Raw genomic sequence first — 19,402 nt, forward strand, 5'->3', positions numbered from 1 at the left:
ACAAATCATACTTCAATGGTACGAAACCAAGCTTTTTTAATTAGAATTAAGCTTGTTAAAGTGACTAATTAAACCTCATTTAAGAATGTGTTTTCTTATAGCAAGCAAAAAATTTCATATTTAATAAGTCCTTAAGTGCAGGGAGGAGTAAACATTTTCGCTAACAGACCAAAAAGACAGAGATGTTTGAGTAATCGAATTCATTGTCATTAAGCAAAAAAATACGTCCTCTATAAATTTGTCAGTATAATTGTAATTTCTTTTCCCATCTCTACAATATGATAAGATTCCTAGTTTACAAAAATGTCTCTAGTCTATAAAACTATGTCATTCTCTTTCCGTGTGAAGTTTATAGCACATTCAAACTAGAAGTTATACGTTGGAAGACATCTTCTGTGCAAGGAATGGTGAGACCACCCGTGGGATGATCATATCCAAACTCTTCCTCAGCTTGATTCAACAAGTCTTGAAACAATGGTTGGTTCAAGTATGATATTTGAACCACATACCGCTTCTGTTTCTCTCCAACATACACTGCAACATAGCCCTTCGGTATTTCTACAGATTTTGATGCTGCTTGTCTAGCAGTTACTGATGCCCTTAGAATAGACTGTAAGCGGAAACCCATTTTTGTGCTTGTTTGAAGGAAGAACAAACTCAACAGAGAAAAGGTCTCAAATTTATTAAGGATGTGTAACTAAATACTCGATGAAGCCAATGAATTGCGTTGTTTGTGAAGGCAAGAGTAAGTGTATTTATAACTATTGAGATTCTATAGAAACCTTATTCCAAGATTAATGGCTTTTTGAAAGGGTAAAATAATAATAGAGCATAGGATAAGATATCATGTGGAATTGTCTTAGATTGTACCCCACCCTTTCAAATAATGTGCAACCTCATATTTTTTCAGATATTAGTAGGTACTTCATAATTTTGTAAACATGTTTTAGACATGTTTTCTTCATTATGATATCGTTAATGTCCAGCTGGTAAATGAGTATAAGGCATTCGATAACAATAGATCAACATAAACCATTCTTCATGTTTGTGGTTATACTTTCAAATCCATTAATTGTATGTTTATCATTTAGAAAATAATTTGCAGACAACACCATGTGATCTTTCATATGTTCTTGTCTGGATATGATTCAAATCCCATGGCCCTCCTTCATTGATGATTAAAGTTGCCGACGGTTTGTTATGTATCATTTCATTCATCTATATATATTAATAGCTGCAAACATTTAGGACCAATGATGACAAATCGTCACACTCTCTAATCCATGCCTATTTTAGCAACATTAGATACATTTTAGTAGGTTTTTAGCAATAAATATGAGAGAAATCTAACTGTTAGCTTGATTACTTGTTTTGCAAGAAAACAGGAAAAACTGCAGGAAATGAATGATTTTCACTACGCTGGGGGCGTAGCCCATCACGCGCCGCGTGATGGAGCTCACAGGGAGCCAGGATTTTTACTCTGATCACGCGCGGCGTGATACTTGACCACGCGCGGCGTGAGGCTTGGTTCAGGAACTGGGTTGCTCTCTGACTTGACTACGCGCGGCGTGATGCCTTACTACGCGCGGCGTGAAGCTTTGCTGAAGATGAAGATTGCTCTCTGACTTGATCACGCGCCGCGTGATTCTGTTACCACGCGCGGCGTAGTTGATGGATTTGCAACCACGCGCGGCGTGATAGATCTGGCGCGCGGCGTGGTTGCATTCTGTATATATATTTTCTGCATAATTCTGTTTTCGGGTTGGAAAATTCTGCATCTTTTCACTACATTCTGGTTTTGGAACTTGAAGATCGTGATTCAACACTCCAGCGGAGAGCTCCAAGCGCATCAGATCATGGATTCACAAGCCGTGGCGATGAAGCGAGGAAGCGTACGAAGAACGATGAGGAGCTAAACTCCCTCGGAGGTAGAATCTAGGATAGTTTAGGATGTAGTTCAGCTGAATGTAACCTGCAATTGTGTAAGATCATACTCTCTTTATAGTGTTCATTCAATTCAAGTCTGTTTCTAATGCTTTATAATCCTTCATTAGTGTTATAATGATTTTGAGTTAAGTCACGTGCGAGAGTATTGATTTAATGTCTGAACTGAATTGTATTGAGCACTCGAGTGTCTCCGGTCGAGAGATTGAGGCATAGAGTGTAGCGAACGATTGACGCGCGTTAATATCATTCGTTGTAGGTAGCTTCCGCCCGAGAGATCGGGGGAGTATCGACAACGAATAGAGTGGATTTTGACAAGAGATTGCGATTCACTAATTTGTCGATCTAGTTGTGAACACTTGAGTAGATCTTATGACATTGTAGGTTGCATGCGGTTAGCTATAGACTAGGCGATTCCGATGATTCTACCTCGCTTTTCCAATATATCAAAGCACATTTTCTAGCAATTCATTACTCAACATACCCCCAATTCATGTGTATTTTTTGTATAATGTCTATGAACACCGTTCGACTAGTTTGATCACACAATCCCTGTGGATCGATATTTTTATTACTACGTGATTTTCGTGCACTTGCGAAATTTATCATCAACCAACACAAATCATACACATCCCAAGACATTTGAAGTTCAGAAACTTGAGTCTTCTATATACAAATATTTCATTTATAGACCAATTTAATCTCTTTTTTTCAACACACAAACAAGAATGGGTTTTCGTTTACCTGTTATCATCAGATCAAGGGCAACATCTTCAAAAAGTGTGGACGTGCCTAAAGGATATCTAGCAGTATATGTTGGTGAAGAAATGAAGCGGTTTGTGATCCCCATATCATACTTGAACCAAACATCATTTCAAGAATTGTTGAACCAAGCTCAGGAACAATTTGAATATGATCATCCAATGGGTGGTCTCACTATTCCATGCAGAGAAGACATGTTCTTAGATATCACTTCTCGCTTGAGTAGGTGCTAATTCAATTAGTAGAAGGAGCTGACAGATTATTTAATTTGAGCCAATTTGTACAAAAGACACTTTTTTTTTTCTTTTCCATTTTAGTCTTCTTCCTTTGTAGACAAAGAGTATAACCTGTTTAGGGCTTTATGCCAATGTTTAATGCAACATATGTTAGAAACTTATTTGCTAAAGTATAATACAAAGTGACAGATTTTCCTTCATATGCTCTTTAAAGTTATTTTCCTTTCTATTTCACTGATGTACAAAAAGTACCAACTTAACCTCTAATATACTGTGTAAATTCAATATATATTAAAGTGGAGTGAATAAAAAACTTGAATATTTATATATATGGATCAATACAATTACATTAATTAAGTTTAAAATTGAAAAGTTATACACGAAGAAGAAATTGTTTTGAGGTTCACAACGAGTGGCTGAATGTCTTCTATTGTGTCTAGGTTGAGAGGTGGTATGCTTTTAGTCGATGAGGGGGCTGAATTTATTTGATTGAAGTGATGGCTTAAAATCTCTTGTGGGTAGATGGCGATTGTTGCTGCATATTTTTTTATGAATTCAGTTGCTGCAGTTTATATTGGCACACAGATTCCTGTTGTAAAAGGCGTTTTTGATTAATTATTTGGAGAAAAAATGTATGTACCTTTGATTATATGTGTAAAGACTTGAGATGGTATTTAGACGGTATTGGAGGGTGTTTTTTTTGTCCGGGCTGATGGTCGCCTGGTGTGCATGTTCTCTGTCTGGTTATGTTAGTCAAGTATAAAAGTGTTTTTAAAAGTTGAGGTAGCTTTAATGTGATACGGAGCTGTTTTGGGGTGAAGATAGGATGATCAAGTTGAACCTGCAAAATTATGCAGGTTGCAGTGCTATGCATTATAGAAGGGCAGTTGAATTTGTCAGGATCTTTGTTATGTATGGAATTGCAGATTGGTTTCTAGTTTTTGGTGTTTCATTGTGTGGGGATCTTAAGATAGTTTTGGGTTTAATACTCATAGATTACTGTGTTTTTTGTTTTATCCATATTTTTTATGTTAGCTTTAGTTTGTATTGTTTTACATTCATGCAATTGTTGGGTTTGGTTAGTTTCTGTATCAGTTCATTTTTCCTTTGCGAAAAATAAAATTATTATGATTTTTAATATCTATATAAGTTCATTTTTCCTTTTCATAATATATACTTCATTAAATCTTGATAGTTACTTTAAACTTTCCATTTTTTTTGCAGCAGACCAGAATCGATGCTTCATCTATTTTCTAAACTGAGCATTTAGCAAACAGACGCTTTAATTTTCTAAACTGAGCATTTAGCAAACAGTAATATTTATAATAAATTTCTCATTCATATGAACTTTTTACAACCAAGTATAATAACAACAAAACAGAAAATCTTTTGAAGGTTACAAACTAAACTACTACAAAAATTGGTCATATATCTATGTCAGTCTTGTATGAGAGGGTTAGCAGTTATCTAATTCAAGCTAGAAGTGATTTCTACGAAAACATCTTCACTGCAAGGAATAGTTATACCACCCATTGGATGGTCATATCCGAATTGTTCCTCAGATTGGCTTAATAAGTCTTGGAATGAGATTTGGTTCAAGTATGATACAGGAATCACAAACCTCTTCATTTCCTCTCCTACATACACAGCTAGATATCCCTTTGGAACACCTTTTGAAGATGATGACTTTGATCTGATGATACTAGGTAAACGAAAACCCATTGTTGTATGTGTTGAAAAGATGAGATTGATCTAAAAAACAATGATTGTATATAGAAGACTAGAGTTTTTGAACTTCAAATGTGTTGGGATGTGAATGATTTGTGTTGATCCTATGCCTGCAGTCTGCAGACATGAATATATATATATATATAGATGAAAGGATATGTAACAAACAGTCGGCAAGTTGAAGGAGGATCATGAGATGGATCTATGCAAGCTATGGGAAACAAGTGCATGTGAAAGATCACATGGTGTTGTTTTGGAGGACTCGTTCAAGTTTCAACGTCAAATTAATTTCATGGTAGATAATGTCTCCCCTTGAACAAAGGCAAGTGTCTATGATCCATTACCATACAGTTCGATAGTACCAGCTGGAAATCAACACTATCATCATAATGAAGAAAACATGTCTAAAGCATGTTTTCACAATTATGAAATGCTAAGTTAATGCATAAACAAATATGAGGTTGCCCTTGAAAGGGTGGGGTACAATCTTAAGACATCACCACATGCTATTTTCAACAATAATTTAGCTTGGAATTGCAATTCCAGAGAACCTAAATAACTATAAATATACTTACAAATTGCCTTCAAACACACCATAAGTCATTTGCATCCTCAAGTGTTAGTTACATACTTCTAAATTTTTTGATATCTTTGCTTTGTTGTGTCTTTTCTTCTCCTTTAAACAATCAACAAAAATGGGTTTCCGATTAAATGTTATTCGACGGGCATCATTAACTGCCAACCAAGCAACATCAAAATCTGCAGAAGTGAGAAAGGGCTATGTTGCAGTGTATGTTGGAGAGAAACAGAAGCGGTTTGTGATCCCCGTATCATACTTGAACCAACCATTGTTTCAAGAGTTGTTGAGTCAAGCTGAGGAAGAGTTTGGTTACGATCATCCCATGGGTGGCCTCACCATTCCTTGCAACGAAGATGTGTTTCAACATGTAACTTCTCGCATGAATGAGCTATGAAACTGTAGCATACTGATAGATTAGTAGAGACATTTTGTACAATAGGAATATTTTTAACTTGTAAAGATTAACCCCTTTCATGGGAAATAGAGAAAAATATTAATGTGAATACAAAGAAAACAAAACACTTTCATATCTTTTTCTTGTTTAATGACAATGAGTTCACTTACTTTATCAATTTCATTATTCTCTCTGCAATTTTAAACATGATGAAAAAATAGCAAGCTGCTTGCTGAAGGGAAAAAGAATCGTCATGATTATCTTCATAAATTTAACAGTAGAAATGGATATTAACAGTCACTGCAAAGTTAAAATTATTTTTCAGAACAAATGAAAAGAATCTAGCATAAGTTTATTTTGGACGGAACGGATTGTAAAGAAATAACACCAAACACAACTATAGTTATTTCTTTCAGCCTGTTTCGGAAACAAGATTTGTTACTTTTATTTCTCTAAATACTATGTTACAGACCAAGATTATACTTTTTATCTCAACTTCAATGTATTAATATATATACATTTTTTGGCTGAAGATTTATATATATACATCTTTGTATCTTGACTTCTGACATTAGGAGATATTTTTTTTTTTTATATATATCTAAACTTACTTTGAATTCTCCACTGTGACATAGTTTGTAACAAGGTAAGTCCCTCCAACACAATAGTTTAAGGGAAAGACCTGCCTATGTACCAAACATAGTTTGATACTTAAGAATCTCAGCATAAGTTTTAAATTTAATTATGGAAGAATAGAGTCATCTTCCTAAAATATATTAACTTACATGTTGGATCAAAATGTTCTCCATCTGATGTAGACTCTTTCTATAAGGAGTTACTTACTGTTATCATTGCTTCGCTGCAACCATTGAATTTGGCATTGGAGCATCCTCAGACTTCTTCTTGTTGAGGTTATATGGTCTGCCCTCATCACCCTTTCCTTGCGCTTCTCCAAAAATCGAGTCAATGATGCTTTGTGGGCCTGAGGTATAGCTGACTACTTTTGGAGTCTCCACTTTGCTAGCAGAAGTCGTAGGAGTAGGACCTCTAAATGTTTTAGCAGTTAGAAATTCATCACTGCTACTTGAGCCACTCCCTGACTGTGGACTGGTGTGTGAAGAAACAGATAAAGGACTAGAAATACCAGACAAGGGTGGTATATTTACAGGTGGACTCATAGGCACACCATTATCACCTGATGCAAACTTTGAACTAGGTGCCTGAAATTCATGTTGAAGCATGTTTGAAGCTGAAGATATGCCATTTCCAGCCAACAACATGATGGTTTGTGCCTTCTCAGAAGCGATATCATTGAAGATGTTCACAGTACCAGCATAGAAAATGGTAAGTTGAGAAACTGATGCAGATGGTTTCACACATGGTTCAGTCAAACCAGCAACATTATCAACGATTGGAAGAACTGAATGAGGTTTTGTAACAGGTAATCCCCCAAGTAGTGGTTGCTTCACATTAGCACCATTCATATTCTGACCAAAAGCAGCAAACTGATTCTTTAGGACGGTTGTCCTGCAGAAACTGAAATTGCTTGATTGGAAACTGAAAACATCTTCACATCATGGGGACGATTCACATAATTCACATCATAATACGGATTTGCGGAAAAATGAAAGCTTCCTTGTCCATCATGTTTGAAAATTTCTCTATGAAACCAGAAGATGTTATTTTTGCCATGAATATCGAGGTCTAACTCATCCTTACAAAACCGGCTTGTAAGGTGAGGATTGTCTCCTCTTTATAAACTTTTCTCAACTCACAAGCTAAATAATTATTTCAAATCCTATTATATACACTTCTAAGTAATTATTTATATCTACCTTCTTATCCAATAATTACGTTCTACTTGAAAGGGAAAAAACAACGAAATACATACTCATTTATGATAAGTAAATCATGAAAGTTCCTTTTAACTTTCATTTTTTGCAACAGGGGCAATCAATTTTATATTTGAAATAAATTTACTTCCCATTTTATCATTTAAGAGATTCTAAGCTGAACATTTAGCAAATAGATGCTTCAACTTTCAGACTGATATTTAAGAGGAGTAAATAGAGAAATATGATAATAGTGTTAATAAATTTCTCATTCAGATGAACTTTTTACATCCAAGTATGATAACAACAAAACAGAAAATCTTTTGAAAGTCAGAAACTAAACTACAAAAATTGGTCATATATCTATGTCAGTCTAGTGATATCCTCTGAGGGATACCAGGTATTCAATTCAATTGAGAAGTAATATCTAAGAAAACGTCTTCTCTACAAGGAATTGTGAGACCACCCATTGGATGGTCATATCCATATTGCTCCTCGGTTTGGCTCAACAATTCTTGAAATGAGGTTTGGCTCAAGTATGATACAGGGATCACAAACCGCTTCATTTTATCTCCTACATATACTGCTAGATATCCCTTTGGCACATCCACACCTTTTGATGATGATGACCTTCTGATAATACTTGGTAAACGAAAACCCATTGTTGTAAGTAAGTCTTGAAAAGAAGGTATTGGTCTAAACTAAGAAGGTATTGGATGTGAATGATTTGTGTTGGTCCTAAATGCTTGCAGCGATGAATATATATAGATGAATCAAAGGATACTTAACAAACCGTCGGCAACTATAATGATCGCTGAAGGAGGGCCATGTGATATGAGTCATGTTCAGACAAGAGCATATGAAAGATCACATGGTGTTGTCTTCAGAGTTTAAAGGACTTTCGCAATGATCAACATCAAATATTTTGTTGAAAGGATAATGCAAGTCCCACATCCTTGAAAGGATAACCACAAACATGTAGAATGATGAACTATACTTATCCATTTCCTTGTATAGTTTACCAGCTGGAAATCAACACTATCATCATAATGAAGAAAACATGTATAAAGCATGTTTACAGAATTATGAAGTACTAGTTAATGCATGAAGAAATATGAGGATGCACTTGAAATGTGGGGTACAGGCTAAAGACATAGCCACATGCTATATTATCATACCCTTTAACTCTTTCAAACAATAATTTAGCTTGTAATTGGAATTCCAGAGAACTTAAATAACTATAAATATACTTACAAATTGCCTTCAAACACACCACAAGTCATTGGCATCCTCAAGTGTTAGTTACATCCTTCTAAAGTTTTTGATATATTTGCTCTGTTGAGTCTTTTCTTCTCCTTCAAACAATCACCAAAAATGGGTTTCCGTTTAAATGTTATTCGACGGGCATCATTAACTGCCAACCAAACAGCATCAAAATCTGCAGAAGTGAGAAAGGGCTATGTTGCAGTGTATGTTGGAGAGAAACAGAAGCGGTTTGTGATCCCAATATCATATTTGAACCAACCATCATTTCAAGACTTATTGAGTCAAGCTGAAGAACAGTTTGGATATGATCATCCCATGGGTGGCCTCACCATTCCTTGTCCTGAAGATGACTTTCAACACATAACTTCTCACTTGAATGGGCTATGAAATTGACATAATAGCATACTAACATAGATTAATTAGTAGAGATATTTTGTATAACAGGAATCTTTTTAACTTGTAAAGATTATCCCTTTTCTTGGGAAACAGAGAAAAATCATTATTTCATTACAACATGATTCATATTTCTTCTTGCGTAATCATAGTGGGCTCAGTTGCTTTATTAATTACGATTTTCAGTACTCTCTACAATTTGAAGTAAACTCATAAATTTCATCGCAGAAATGATCTTAACAGACAATTCAACTGCAGAACTAAAATTACTTTTCAGAACCAAAGAAAAGTATCAAGCATATGTTTATTTGGGACAACAGTTAAAGAACTTTGAGCATTTTGAAATTATACAATCTGTTACTCCTATTTATCTAGATACTAATTAACAAAATTACTTTCGTTGTTAAAAATATAACTAAACCTTTCTCTGTAACAAAATCAGCTTTGCTATCTCAAACTAAACCTTTACCCATCAGAACGCTCTAATTTTCTACTTTAGAGAAAATTTTGGAGTGCTTTGGTTTAGTTAACAGGGAAAAGAACTACCACCAAGTTAGCATGGAAAAACAATGAAAAGGAATTTGAATGGAAGATCAATGAAGAGGAATATGAGCAAAGAATTGGATAACACAAAATCTTAAGAAATATTCACTTAGATACGCTAGATTGAGCAAGATAATGTACTATGTCTCATCACAAGTTATGAAGATGTGAAATTCAAATAACACACTTGTTTTTATGCAACTTTGATACTTCATTTGAAGCCTATTTGGAGATACACATGGATTAGATGGCCTAGGCACTTATAACATTTTTATGCATTAGCAAAGTAAAATGTTTACATAGACAATTCTTTTCAAGAGAGGTGAATTTTTCATTTTATCATCTAGAGATTCCAAACTAAACACATTTAGCTTATTGGAGAATTTGATTGTCAAATAAATTATAGAGGGAAAATTTTAAAGAAATAAGGCAATGTTTATAAATTTCCTCATCCAGATGAACTTGTTTACAAACAAGTTTAATAGCAACAAAAGAAAATATTTCCACAATACAAAATTTGTCAACTATCTACGTCAGTGTAATCTAAGTTATCTTCATAAGGAGTTAGTGCCTATTCAAGTGAGAAGTGATATCTAAGAAAAGATCTTCTCCACAAGGAATAGTAAGACCACCCATTGGATGGTCATATCCAAATTGTTCCTCAGCTTGGCTCAGCAAATCTTGGAATGATGTTTGTTTCAAATATGATATTGGAATCACAAACCGCTTCATTTTCTCTCCTACATACACTGCAAGGTATCCCTTTGGTACATCCATATCTTTTGAAGATGTTGCCCTTCTAATACCAGGTAAACGAAAACCCATTTTTGTATGTGTTGAACAAGAAAAGACTTGTATATAGAAGACTTAGGTTTCTGAATTTCAAATGCTTTGGGATGTGTATGAATTGTGGTGGTTCTAAATGCATGCAGCCATGAACTTATATAGATGATGAAAAGATGTGTAACTAATCGTCGAGAACTTGAATGATCAATGAAGGAGGACCATAAGTTATGAGTCATGGCCAGACAAGGGCATGTGAAAGACCACATGGTGTTGTCTTAGAGGACTTTCTCAAGCTTCAATGTCTATACATTTTAGTAGATAATGCAGGCTCCACCTCCTTGAGCAAAGGCCAGCAAAGCATATTAATCTACACAGATAATAACAAACATGTAGAATGGTTTTGGTTGATCTATAGTTATCCATTGCCTTATAGTCACTTCCCAGCTGCACATCAACATTATCACAATGGAGTAAACATGTCTAAGCATGTTTACAAAATTATGGAGTACAGCAATTAAATCATTGAAAAATTTGAGGTTTGCAGTTGAGCACTTCTCATTTGGTAACAAGTGGAAGCTTTTTATTGGACATTTTTTAAGAAGGTGGGGTACAATCTAAGACAACACCATGTGCTATCTCATCACCTGTATGATTTCTATCCTTTCACCCCTTCAACAATCGTTTCTCTCTTGGAATTGGGTTTTGAGAGAACTTCAAAAACTATAAATACACTTCCTCTCTCATTCACAAACACAACACAAATCATTCCATCTTCAAGTATTTAGTTACATCCTTCTTATATTTGAGATTTTTGTTTTGCTCTCATTTTCTAAAACAAACACTAAAAATGGGTTTTCGTTTACACGCTATTCTACGGGCATCAGTAACAGCTAGACAAGCAACATCAAAATCTGTAGAAGTGAGAAAGGGCTACGTAGCAGTGTACGTTGGAGAGAAACAGAAGCGGTTTGTAGTCCCTGTGACTTACTTGAACGAACCTTCATTTCAAGACTTGTTGAGTCAAGCTGAGGAAGAATTTGGATATGATCATCCCATGGGTGGACTCACCATTCCTTGCACTGAAGATGCCTTCCAACATATAATTTCTTGCTTGAATGGGCTATGAATCTTATACCGACATAGACTAGATTAGTTGAGACATTTTTTACAATAGGCATATTTTTTTACTTGTAAATATTACCTTTTCATGGGAAATGAAGAAAAGTTACAATCTGGATAACAAATTCAAAAATTTACTGTCCTCTTTTTCCTGTTTTAGTTTAGTTACTTTATCTGTTACAATTTTCACTACTCCCTGCAATTTGAACATAATGCAAAAACAGAAAACTGCTTGCTGATGAGGAAAAAAGATATGAATGTCCTCATAAACTTAACAGTAGAAATGAAATTATTTTCCAGAATCAAAGAGAATTATCAGGCATAAACTTATTTGGAACTGTATTTAAAGAATTGAGTTTTATCCTAAGATATGTTAAGTTGAAATTTATGAAACCAAACAAATTTTCAGCTTTATACATGAACCTACAATCCACCTAAGTGGCACAAGTTTAACAAATCAATGTTGTGTGTGGAACATCTAGTAGACTCCACAGCACATTGAAAAGCGTGGCTTCAAGGTTACCACATGTACCAACTCCAGAAAACTCAGTTTCCAAACACGCTAAATTTTTCTGCTCATAAAGAACAACTGCCAACAGGGCACATCGACTAGCCACTCCAAAGTGTGGCTTCAAGGTTACCACATGTTCCAGCTGCAGAAAACTCAGTTTCCAAACTAAAAGACACAGATAGTTATTTCTTTCAAGCCATTGAAAAGATAATTTGTTACTTTTATTTCTCTAAATATTACTTTAAAGACACAGATTATATACTTCTATATAAAAGCCTATCACAAGTTATAGTTAGTTCTTTAAGCCTGATGAAATGAGATAATCTGTTACTTTTATTTCGCTAAATACTGCAAAATTACTGTTATTGTTATAGGTAGCTAATTAAATTCTTGAACTAAATCAATAACTATTGAAGAATGACCTATGTTTGAAGAAATTGCCTTTACACCCAAATTAAATTTTACACTATAAAAAGAAAACGTTGACCATGACTATCCTAAGTAGAAATCTGCTTCTACACTTCAATTTTTATTCAAAAGCTCTCTCACTTATTGGTTAACACGTTTAACTTATGAAAATTTTTATCAACCATAACATATATCATGATTTAATAAACCATAATTTTTGTTATCTAAGTTCTTATCCAATAATTATGTTCTTCTCTGCAGTTTTTTTTTCCGCAATATATGTTTCATTTATGATCATTATATAATGATGGTTACTTTTTTCCATTTTTTTTTTGCAGCAGGGGTAATTGATGCTTCATCTATTTTCTAAATTGAACATTTAGCAAAGAAAGGCTTCAATTATCAGATTGATATTTAAGTGGAAATATAGAGAAAAACAGTAATAATTATAATCAATTTCTCATTGAGATGAACTTCTTTACAACCAAGTATAATAATAACAACAAAAGACAAAATCTTTTGAAGGTGAGAAACTAAACTACTACAAAATTGGTCATATATCTGTCAGTCTTGTCTTAGAGGGTTAGCAGTTATTTAATTCAAGCTAGAAGTGATTTCTAAGAAAACATCTTCACTGCAAGGAATAGTTATACCACCCATTGGATGGTCAAATCCGAATTGTTCTTCAGATTGACTCAGTAAGTCTTGGAATGAGATTTGGTTCAAGTATGATACGGGAATCACAAACCTCTTCATTTTCTCTCCTACATACACAGCTAGATATCCCTTTGGGACACCTTTTGAAGATGATGCTTTTGATTTGATGATACTAGGTAAACGAAAACCCATTTTTGTATGTGTTGAAAAGAAGAGATTGATCTAAGGAAGGAAGACTTGTATATAGAAGACTCAAGTTTTTGAACTTCAAACGCGTTGGGATGTGAATGATTTGTGTTGATCCAAAATCCTAAATATATAGATGAAAGGATATGTAACAAACAGTCGGCAAGTTGAAGGAGGACCATGTGATGGATGTTAGTCATGGAAGCTATGGGAAACAAGTGCATGTGAAAGATCACATGATGTTGTTTTGGAGGACTTGCGCAAGTGTCAATCTCAGATTAATTGCATGGTAGATAATGTTTCCCCTTGAACAAATGCTAATGTCTATGATCCATTACCACACAGTTTGTGAGGCAGATACCAGCTGGAAATCAACACTATCATCATAATGAAGAAAACATGTCTATGATCCATTACCAAACAGTTCGTTAGGTAGATGATACAAGATGGACATCAACATTATCATAATGAAGAAAACATGTCTAAAGCATGTTTACACAATTATGAAATGCTAGTTAATGCATAAACAAATATGAGGTTGCACTTGAAAGGGTGGGGTACAATCTTAAGACAACACCACATGATATATCATATTACCCTTTAACTCTTTCAAATAATAATTTAGCTTGGAATTGGAAGTCCAGAGATCCTAAATAACTATAAATATACTTACAAATTGCGTTCAAAGTTCAAACACATCACAAGTCATTGGCATCCTCAAAGTGTTAGTTACATCCTTCAAAAGTTTTTGATATCTTTGATCTGTTTTGTATTTTCTTCTCCTTCAAACAATCACCATAAATGGGTTTCCGTTTAAATGTTATTCGACGGGCATCATTAACTTCCATCCAAACAACATCAAAATCCACGGAAGTGAGAAAGGGATATGTTGCAGTGTATGTTGGAGAGAAACAGAAGCGGTTTGTGATCCCAATATCATACTTGAGCCAACCATCATTTCAAGATTTATTGAGTCAAGCCGAGGAAGAGTTTGGATATGACCATCCCATGGGTGGCCTCACCATTCCTTGCACCGAAGATGTGTTTCAACACATAACTTCACGCTTGAATGAGCTATGAATATGATAGTGTAACATACTGACAGATTAGAAGACATTTTTTACAATAGGAATCATTTTAACTTGTAAACATTATCCCTTTTATGGGAAATAGAGAAATATATTCATCTGAATACAAAGAAAACAAAACAGTTACATATTTTTTTTTCTTGTTTAATGACAGTGAGCACACTAACTTTATCAATTTCATTACCCTCTCTGCAATTTTAACATGATGAGAAACACGCAAGCTTCTTGCTGAAGGTGAAACGAGTCGACATGAATATCCTCATAAATTTAACAGTAGAAACGGATATTAACAGTCACTGCAAAGTTAAAATTGTTTTCCAGTACTGTGTAGCATAAGTTTATTTGGGACAGATTGAAAAGAATTGAGTTTTATGCACAGATTGAAAAGAATTGAAAAATAAAACCATCTAGTTGGTTCCATCACTCCAAAGTGTAGCTTCAAGGATACAATAGGTTTCCACTGCAGGAATCTTAGTTTCCAAAAACACTCTAAATTTTCTGCTTATAAAGAACAACTCTGCTACTTAAATGGTAGGGATTTTGAAAATAATGGACGTACTATAAAAAATCTATGACTTATTCTGGAAGGTGTGTATCTTCATAGATTTAAAATTCAAATTAGTAAAGTGTGTTCTTACATGAATGGATTTGTTTAACCATGAATCAACAATACATTTTTTCATTTGAATCAACTCGTGAAAGAATGCAACTCTTTATAAAGAGTTATTTCCCTTCATCGAGTTGTATGAGTTGCAATACACTCAGAAGCATGATGAAAATCATTTGCTTATGGTTCTAAACTCTACTATTGAAGTAAGATTCTAATAGCAAAAAAATTCTTGCACGACAAATACTTGTGAAGAGCACGGTAATTCCTTTAGATTGTATATTCTTCATTAAGACCCTACTTTCCAGCTGCAACAGTACTATGCAACATACAACTTAAACATTATTAGAGTGCACTTTCACCCAAGCAAAATGTTTATGTGGACTATTTTATTTCAAGAGAGAAATTAATTTTTCATTTTATCATCTGGAGATTCAAAACTAAACATTTAGCTTGTTAGACAGTTGATTATATAAATTGTTGAGGGAAACAATTAAAGAAATATGGCAATATTCATAAATTTTATCATTCAGATGAACTTGTATACAAAGTTTACAAACAAGTTTGATAACACCAAATGAGAATATTTTCCATGGTAAGAAATTAAATTGTTACAAAAATTGGTCAACTATCTACGTTAGTCTTATCTAAGTTGTCTTCATAAGGAATTAGCCCAGATTCAAACGAGAAGTAATATCTAAGAAAACTTCTTCTCTGCACGGAATTGTGAGACCACCTGTTGGATGGTCATATCCGAATTGTTCCTCAGCTTGATTCAGCAATTCTTGAAACGATGATTTCTTCAAGTATGATATTGGGATCACAAACCTCTTCATTTCCTCTCCTACATATACGGAAAGATATCCCTTTGGAACATCCACGCTTTTTGAAGATGCAGTTCTTCTGATGATACTAGGTAAACGAAACCCCATTCTTGTATGTGATGTGAAAAGAAGATATTGGTCTAAAAGTGAAGAACTTTGTGTATAGGTCTCTGAATTTCAAATGCTTTGGGTTGTGAATGATTTTGTGTTGGTCCTAAATGTTTACAATGACGAATATATATATATATATATATATATATATATATATATATATATATATATATATATATATGAAAGGATGTGTGACAAACAGTCGGCAACTACAATGATCAGTGAGGGAGGGCCATGAGTTGTATAGGAGCCATAGAACCTAAGGGAGACAAGGTCATATAATAGATCACATGATGTTGTCTTAGATAATTTTCTCAAGTTTCAACGTCAAATGTCATGATAATAGATAATAAGTCCCACCTCCTTAAGCAGAGGCCAACATATAGTAGATAATGCAGGCTCCACCACCTTGAGCAAAGGCCAGTAAAGCATATCCATAGTTATCCATTGCTGATATATAGTTATCCATTGCCTTATAATTTAGTCATTACCATCTGGACATCAACATTATCATAATGGAGAAAACATGTCTAAAGCATGTTTACAAAATAATGAAGTACAACAATTCAATAATGAACAAATATGAAGCAGCACTTGAGCACATCTCATTTGGTAGCAAGTGGAAGCTTTGTATTGGGCAATGTTTAAGAAGGTGGGGTTACAAACTAAGACAACACCACATGACACCTCATCCATATGCTTTCTATCCTTTAACCCCCATCAACAATCGTTTCTTTTGGAGTTGAGTTTTGAGAGAACTTCAAAAACTATATATACACTTCCTTTCTCCTTCACAAACAGCACAAGTCATTCGCATCCTCAATTGTTTAGTTACATCCTTCTAATATTTGAGATTTTTGCTTTGTTCTCACAAACAAGCACAAAAAATGGGTTTCCGTTTACACGCTATTCTAAGGACATCAGCTAGACAAGCAACATCAAAATCTGTAGAAGTGAGAAAGGGCTGTGTAGCAGTGTATGTTGGAGAGAAACAGAAACAGTTTATAATCCCTGTATCATACTTGAACCAACCTTCATTTCAAGACTTGTTAAGTCAAGTTGAGGAAGAGTTTGGATATGATCATCCCACGGGTAGACTCACCATTCCTTGCACCGAAGACGTCTTCCAACATATAACTTCTTGCTTGAATGGACTATGAATCTTACACTGTAGCATACTGACATAGACTAGATTAGCTTAGACATTTTTTATAACAGCCATTTATTTTACTTGTAAATATTACCCTTTTCACGGGAAACCGAGAAAAATTCCTATCTGCATAACAAATTCAAAAACTTACTGTCCTCTTTTTTCTTGTGTAATGGCATTGAGCGCAGTTACTTCATCTATTACGACTTTCACTAGTTATAATTAGTTCTTTAAGTTTAAGCCTGCTTATGAAGAATAACTCTTGGTTATTTAAAAAATAAAGCATATCACATGCAACCAATATTGAATTTAAGTTCTATTAGAACAGAAACACTGATTCAAAAGAATAGAGACACGGAAAAATGCAAACAATGAACACACGATTTTTAATTACGAAGTTTGACTAATCGTGCCTATGTCTCTCTGGCTGCAGGCTTCAGTTCCTTTCTATTATTTTAAGCTTAGGCTTTACAGTGTACAACTTATATTTAAATACTCGACAAGCTTTTGCCAGACCTATGAATCTATGACTAATACAGTAACTATCATACTCATACATACCACCATTTTAGCACAGCATATATAATTTATTTATTTTTGGTAGATAGACAAAATGACAATAGCCATTGGAAACTCACACACACACAATTGGAGGAGTTGGGGTCCGAACCCCGCTCACAGCTTGCGGCCTAATAATTTCTGCATTTTTGCAAGTTGAGCTAGAATTTTTGGACGCAAAGCATATATAAATTTATTATGACTAATTCAAATAGAAACCAAAGACAAGAGTATATATGGGGTGGTTCATGAGCCCTAATCTCTGTCAAATGCTACCAAATTAACCATTCAATTCCTTAAGTAAGTAACGATCATCAATACATACAGGCACAGCAGCGTATCATAGGGTAAATACACACACATCAAGCATCATAGTTTAACTACTTAACAGTGATATACAAATTCTTTGTTGATATATCATCATTGTAAACAATTATGTTGTGTGACAAAAATGAAAGAAGAGAAAGAATGGGGTTTTGGTTTACCTGGTGTTAGAAGAGGTAGAGAAGCAGTTCGTGATTCCGATTGGATGGTTGAATCAAAGCTTCATTTCAAAGAATTGTTAAGCAAAGATGAACAAGAATTTGGGATTTTGGGTACCATCATCCAATGGGTGTATTCCTTACACAGAGGATCTCTTCGGAGAAGTCTTCTTCTCATCTTTTCTTTTTCTCTCCATCTTCGGATAAGTGAGCTGACTAAACCGTGGTTTTGGGTGTTCCGGGTATGGGGACCCGTTCAACCCGCATTTTATCCGAATTAGTCCAATCCGAACCAACCTGTTTAAATTTTTAAAAAATTGTTACCTTTATTATTTTTTATAATATAGTTTAATATTTTTATGTTTTGTACCAAAAATAAATATATATATATATATATATATATATATATTATCAAGTAGCCTAGTGGCTAGAAAATCCACTTTAAAGGTGAATTAGTGGAGTGTCCCGGGTTCGAACCCGGGCTCTTGCACATATAGTGCGATATCCCTACCAACTAAGCTAAGCTCACGGGGATAATATATATATAATATATATTTTTATGTTTTAAAATCTTAAATTTTGATACTATATTTAAAATATTTCAGGTAATTTCAAGTGTTTAACAACCCATTTTAGTTGGTCCGGTGGTATTGGCTTGGTACCTGAAAGTGTGTTCATCTTCCTTAAGGTCTCAAGTTCGATTCTTTCTAGTGTCATTTTGGATGACTAATTCAACTTCTTCAAAATAAAAAATTCAAGTATTTAAATTTTAAATAGTAAAATTTAGTCGAAATTTATATGTAACAATTCAGGTCAGGTAACGATTTGGCTAAAATCGACGTAACCCGCGTATACCAATTGTTCCGGCGGTTTATTAAAAAAACTCAATATAGTAAAACAAAATTGGAATTTGTGTAATCAATATTTGTAAAATATAAATAATGTTATTAATGAAATGATAGAAACTTTTTTAAAAAAAATGTTTATATTGAAACATGGTATCAGAGCTTCTATTACTAAGTGGTCTAGAGTTCGATCTCTGTTTCCCTCAATTTCTAATTAAAAAGTGGAATTTAAGCATATGCTAGGTGGGCCTATGCATTATCCACACTTCAAACTCAAGTGGACTCTTGCATGTGGGGGCGTGTTAGAAATAATATAAATCATTGATGTGACTTTATCCTAACAGCTTAAGCTTTTGAGATAATCGGTTATTTGACAGTTATTTTCATAGTAA

At 34.2% G+C, this 19,402-nt stretch overlaps 2 protein-coding genes and 3 pseudogenes across 2 annotated transcripts; 1 reads left to right on the forward strand and 4 right to left on the reverse strand.

Annotated features, from left to right (window-relative positions):
• Window positions 1–185: 185 nt before the first annotated feature.
• LOC123914803 (auxin-responsive protein SAUR64-like) lies at window positions 186–4,803 on the reverse strand. The gene is made up of 2 exons (XM_045965978.1): window positions 4,416–4,803; window positions 186–697 (listed from the first exon to the last, which is right to left on the reverse strand). Exons 1-2 carry the CDS (start codon window positions 4,662–4,664, stop codon window positions 350–352), a joined length of 597 nt encoding a protein of 198 aa, XP_045821934.1. The 5' UTR covers window positions 4,665–4,803; the 3' UTR covers window positions 186–349.
• Window positions 4,804–5,537: 734 nt separating this feature from the next.
• Window positions 5,538–7,211, reverse strand: LOC123914804 (annotated as a pseudogene).
• A 508-nt stretch (window positions 7,212–7,719) lies between these two features.
• On the reverse strand, window positions 7,720–18,393 carry LOC123913042 (annotated as a pseudogene).
• LOC123913038 (auxin-induced protein 6B-like) lies at window positions 8,524–9,252 on the forward strand. Its single transcript, XM_045963645.1, has one exon. The coding sequence runs from the start codon at window positions 8,851–8,853 to the stop codon at window positions 9,127–9,129; it is 279 nt and encodes a 92-aa protein (XP_045819601.1). The 5' UTR covers window positions 8,524–8,850; the 3' UTR covers window positions 9,130–9,252.
• Window positions 12,946–18,170, reverse strand: LOC123913043 (annotated as a pseudogene).
• Window positions 18,394–19,402: the final 1,009 nt, after the last annotated feature.

The sequence above is a fragment of the Trifolium pratense genome, linkage group LG3 (genome assembly GCF_020283565.1).
Source record: "Trifolium pratense cultivar HEN17-A07 linkage group LG3, ARS_RC_1.1, whole genome shotgun sequence".
NCBI lineage: Eukaryota > Viridiplantae > Streptophyta > Magnoliopsida > Fabales > Fabaceae > Trifolium > Trifolium pratense.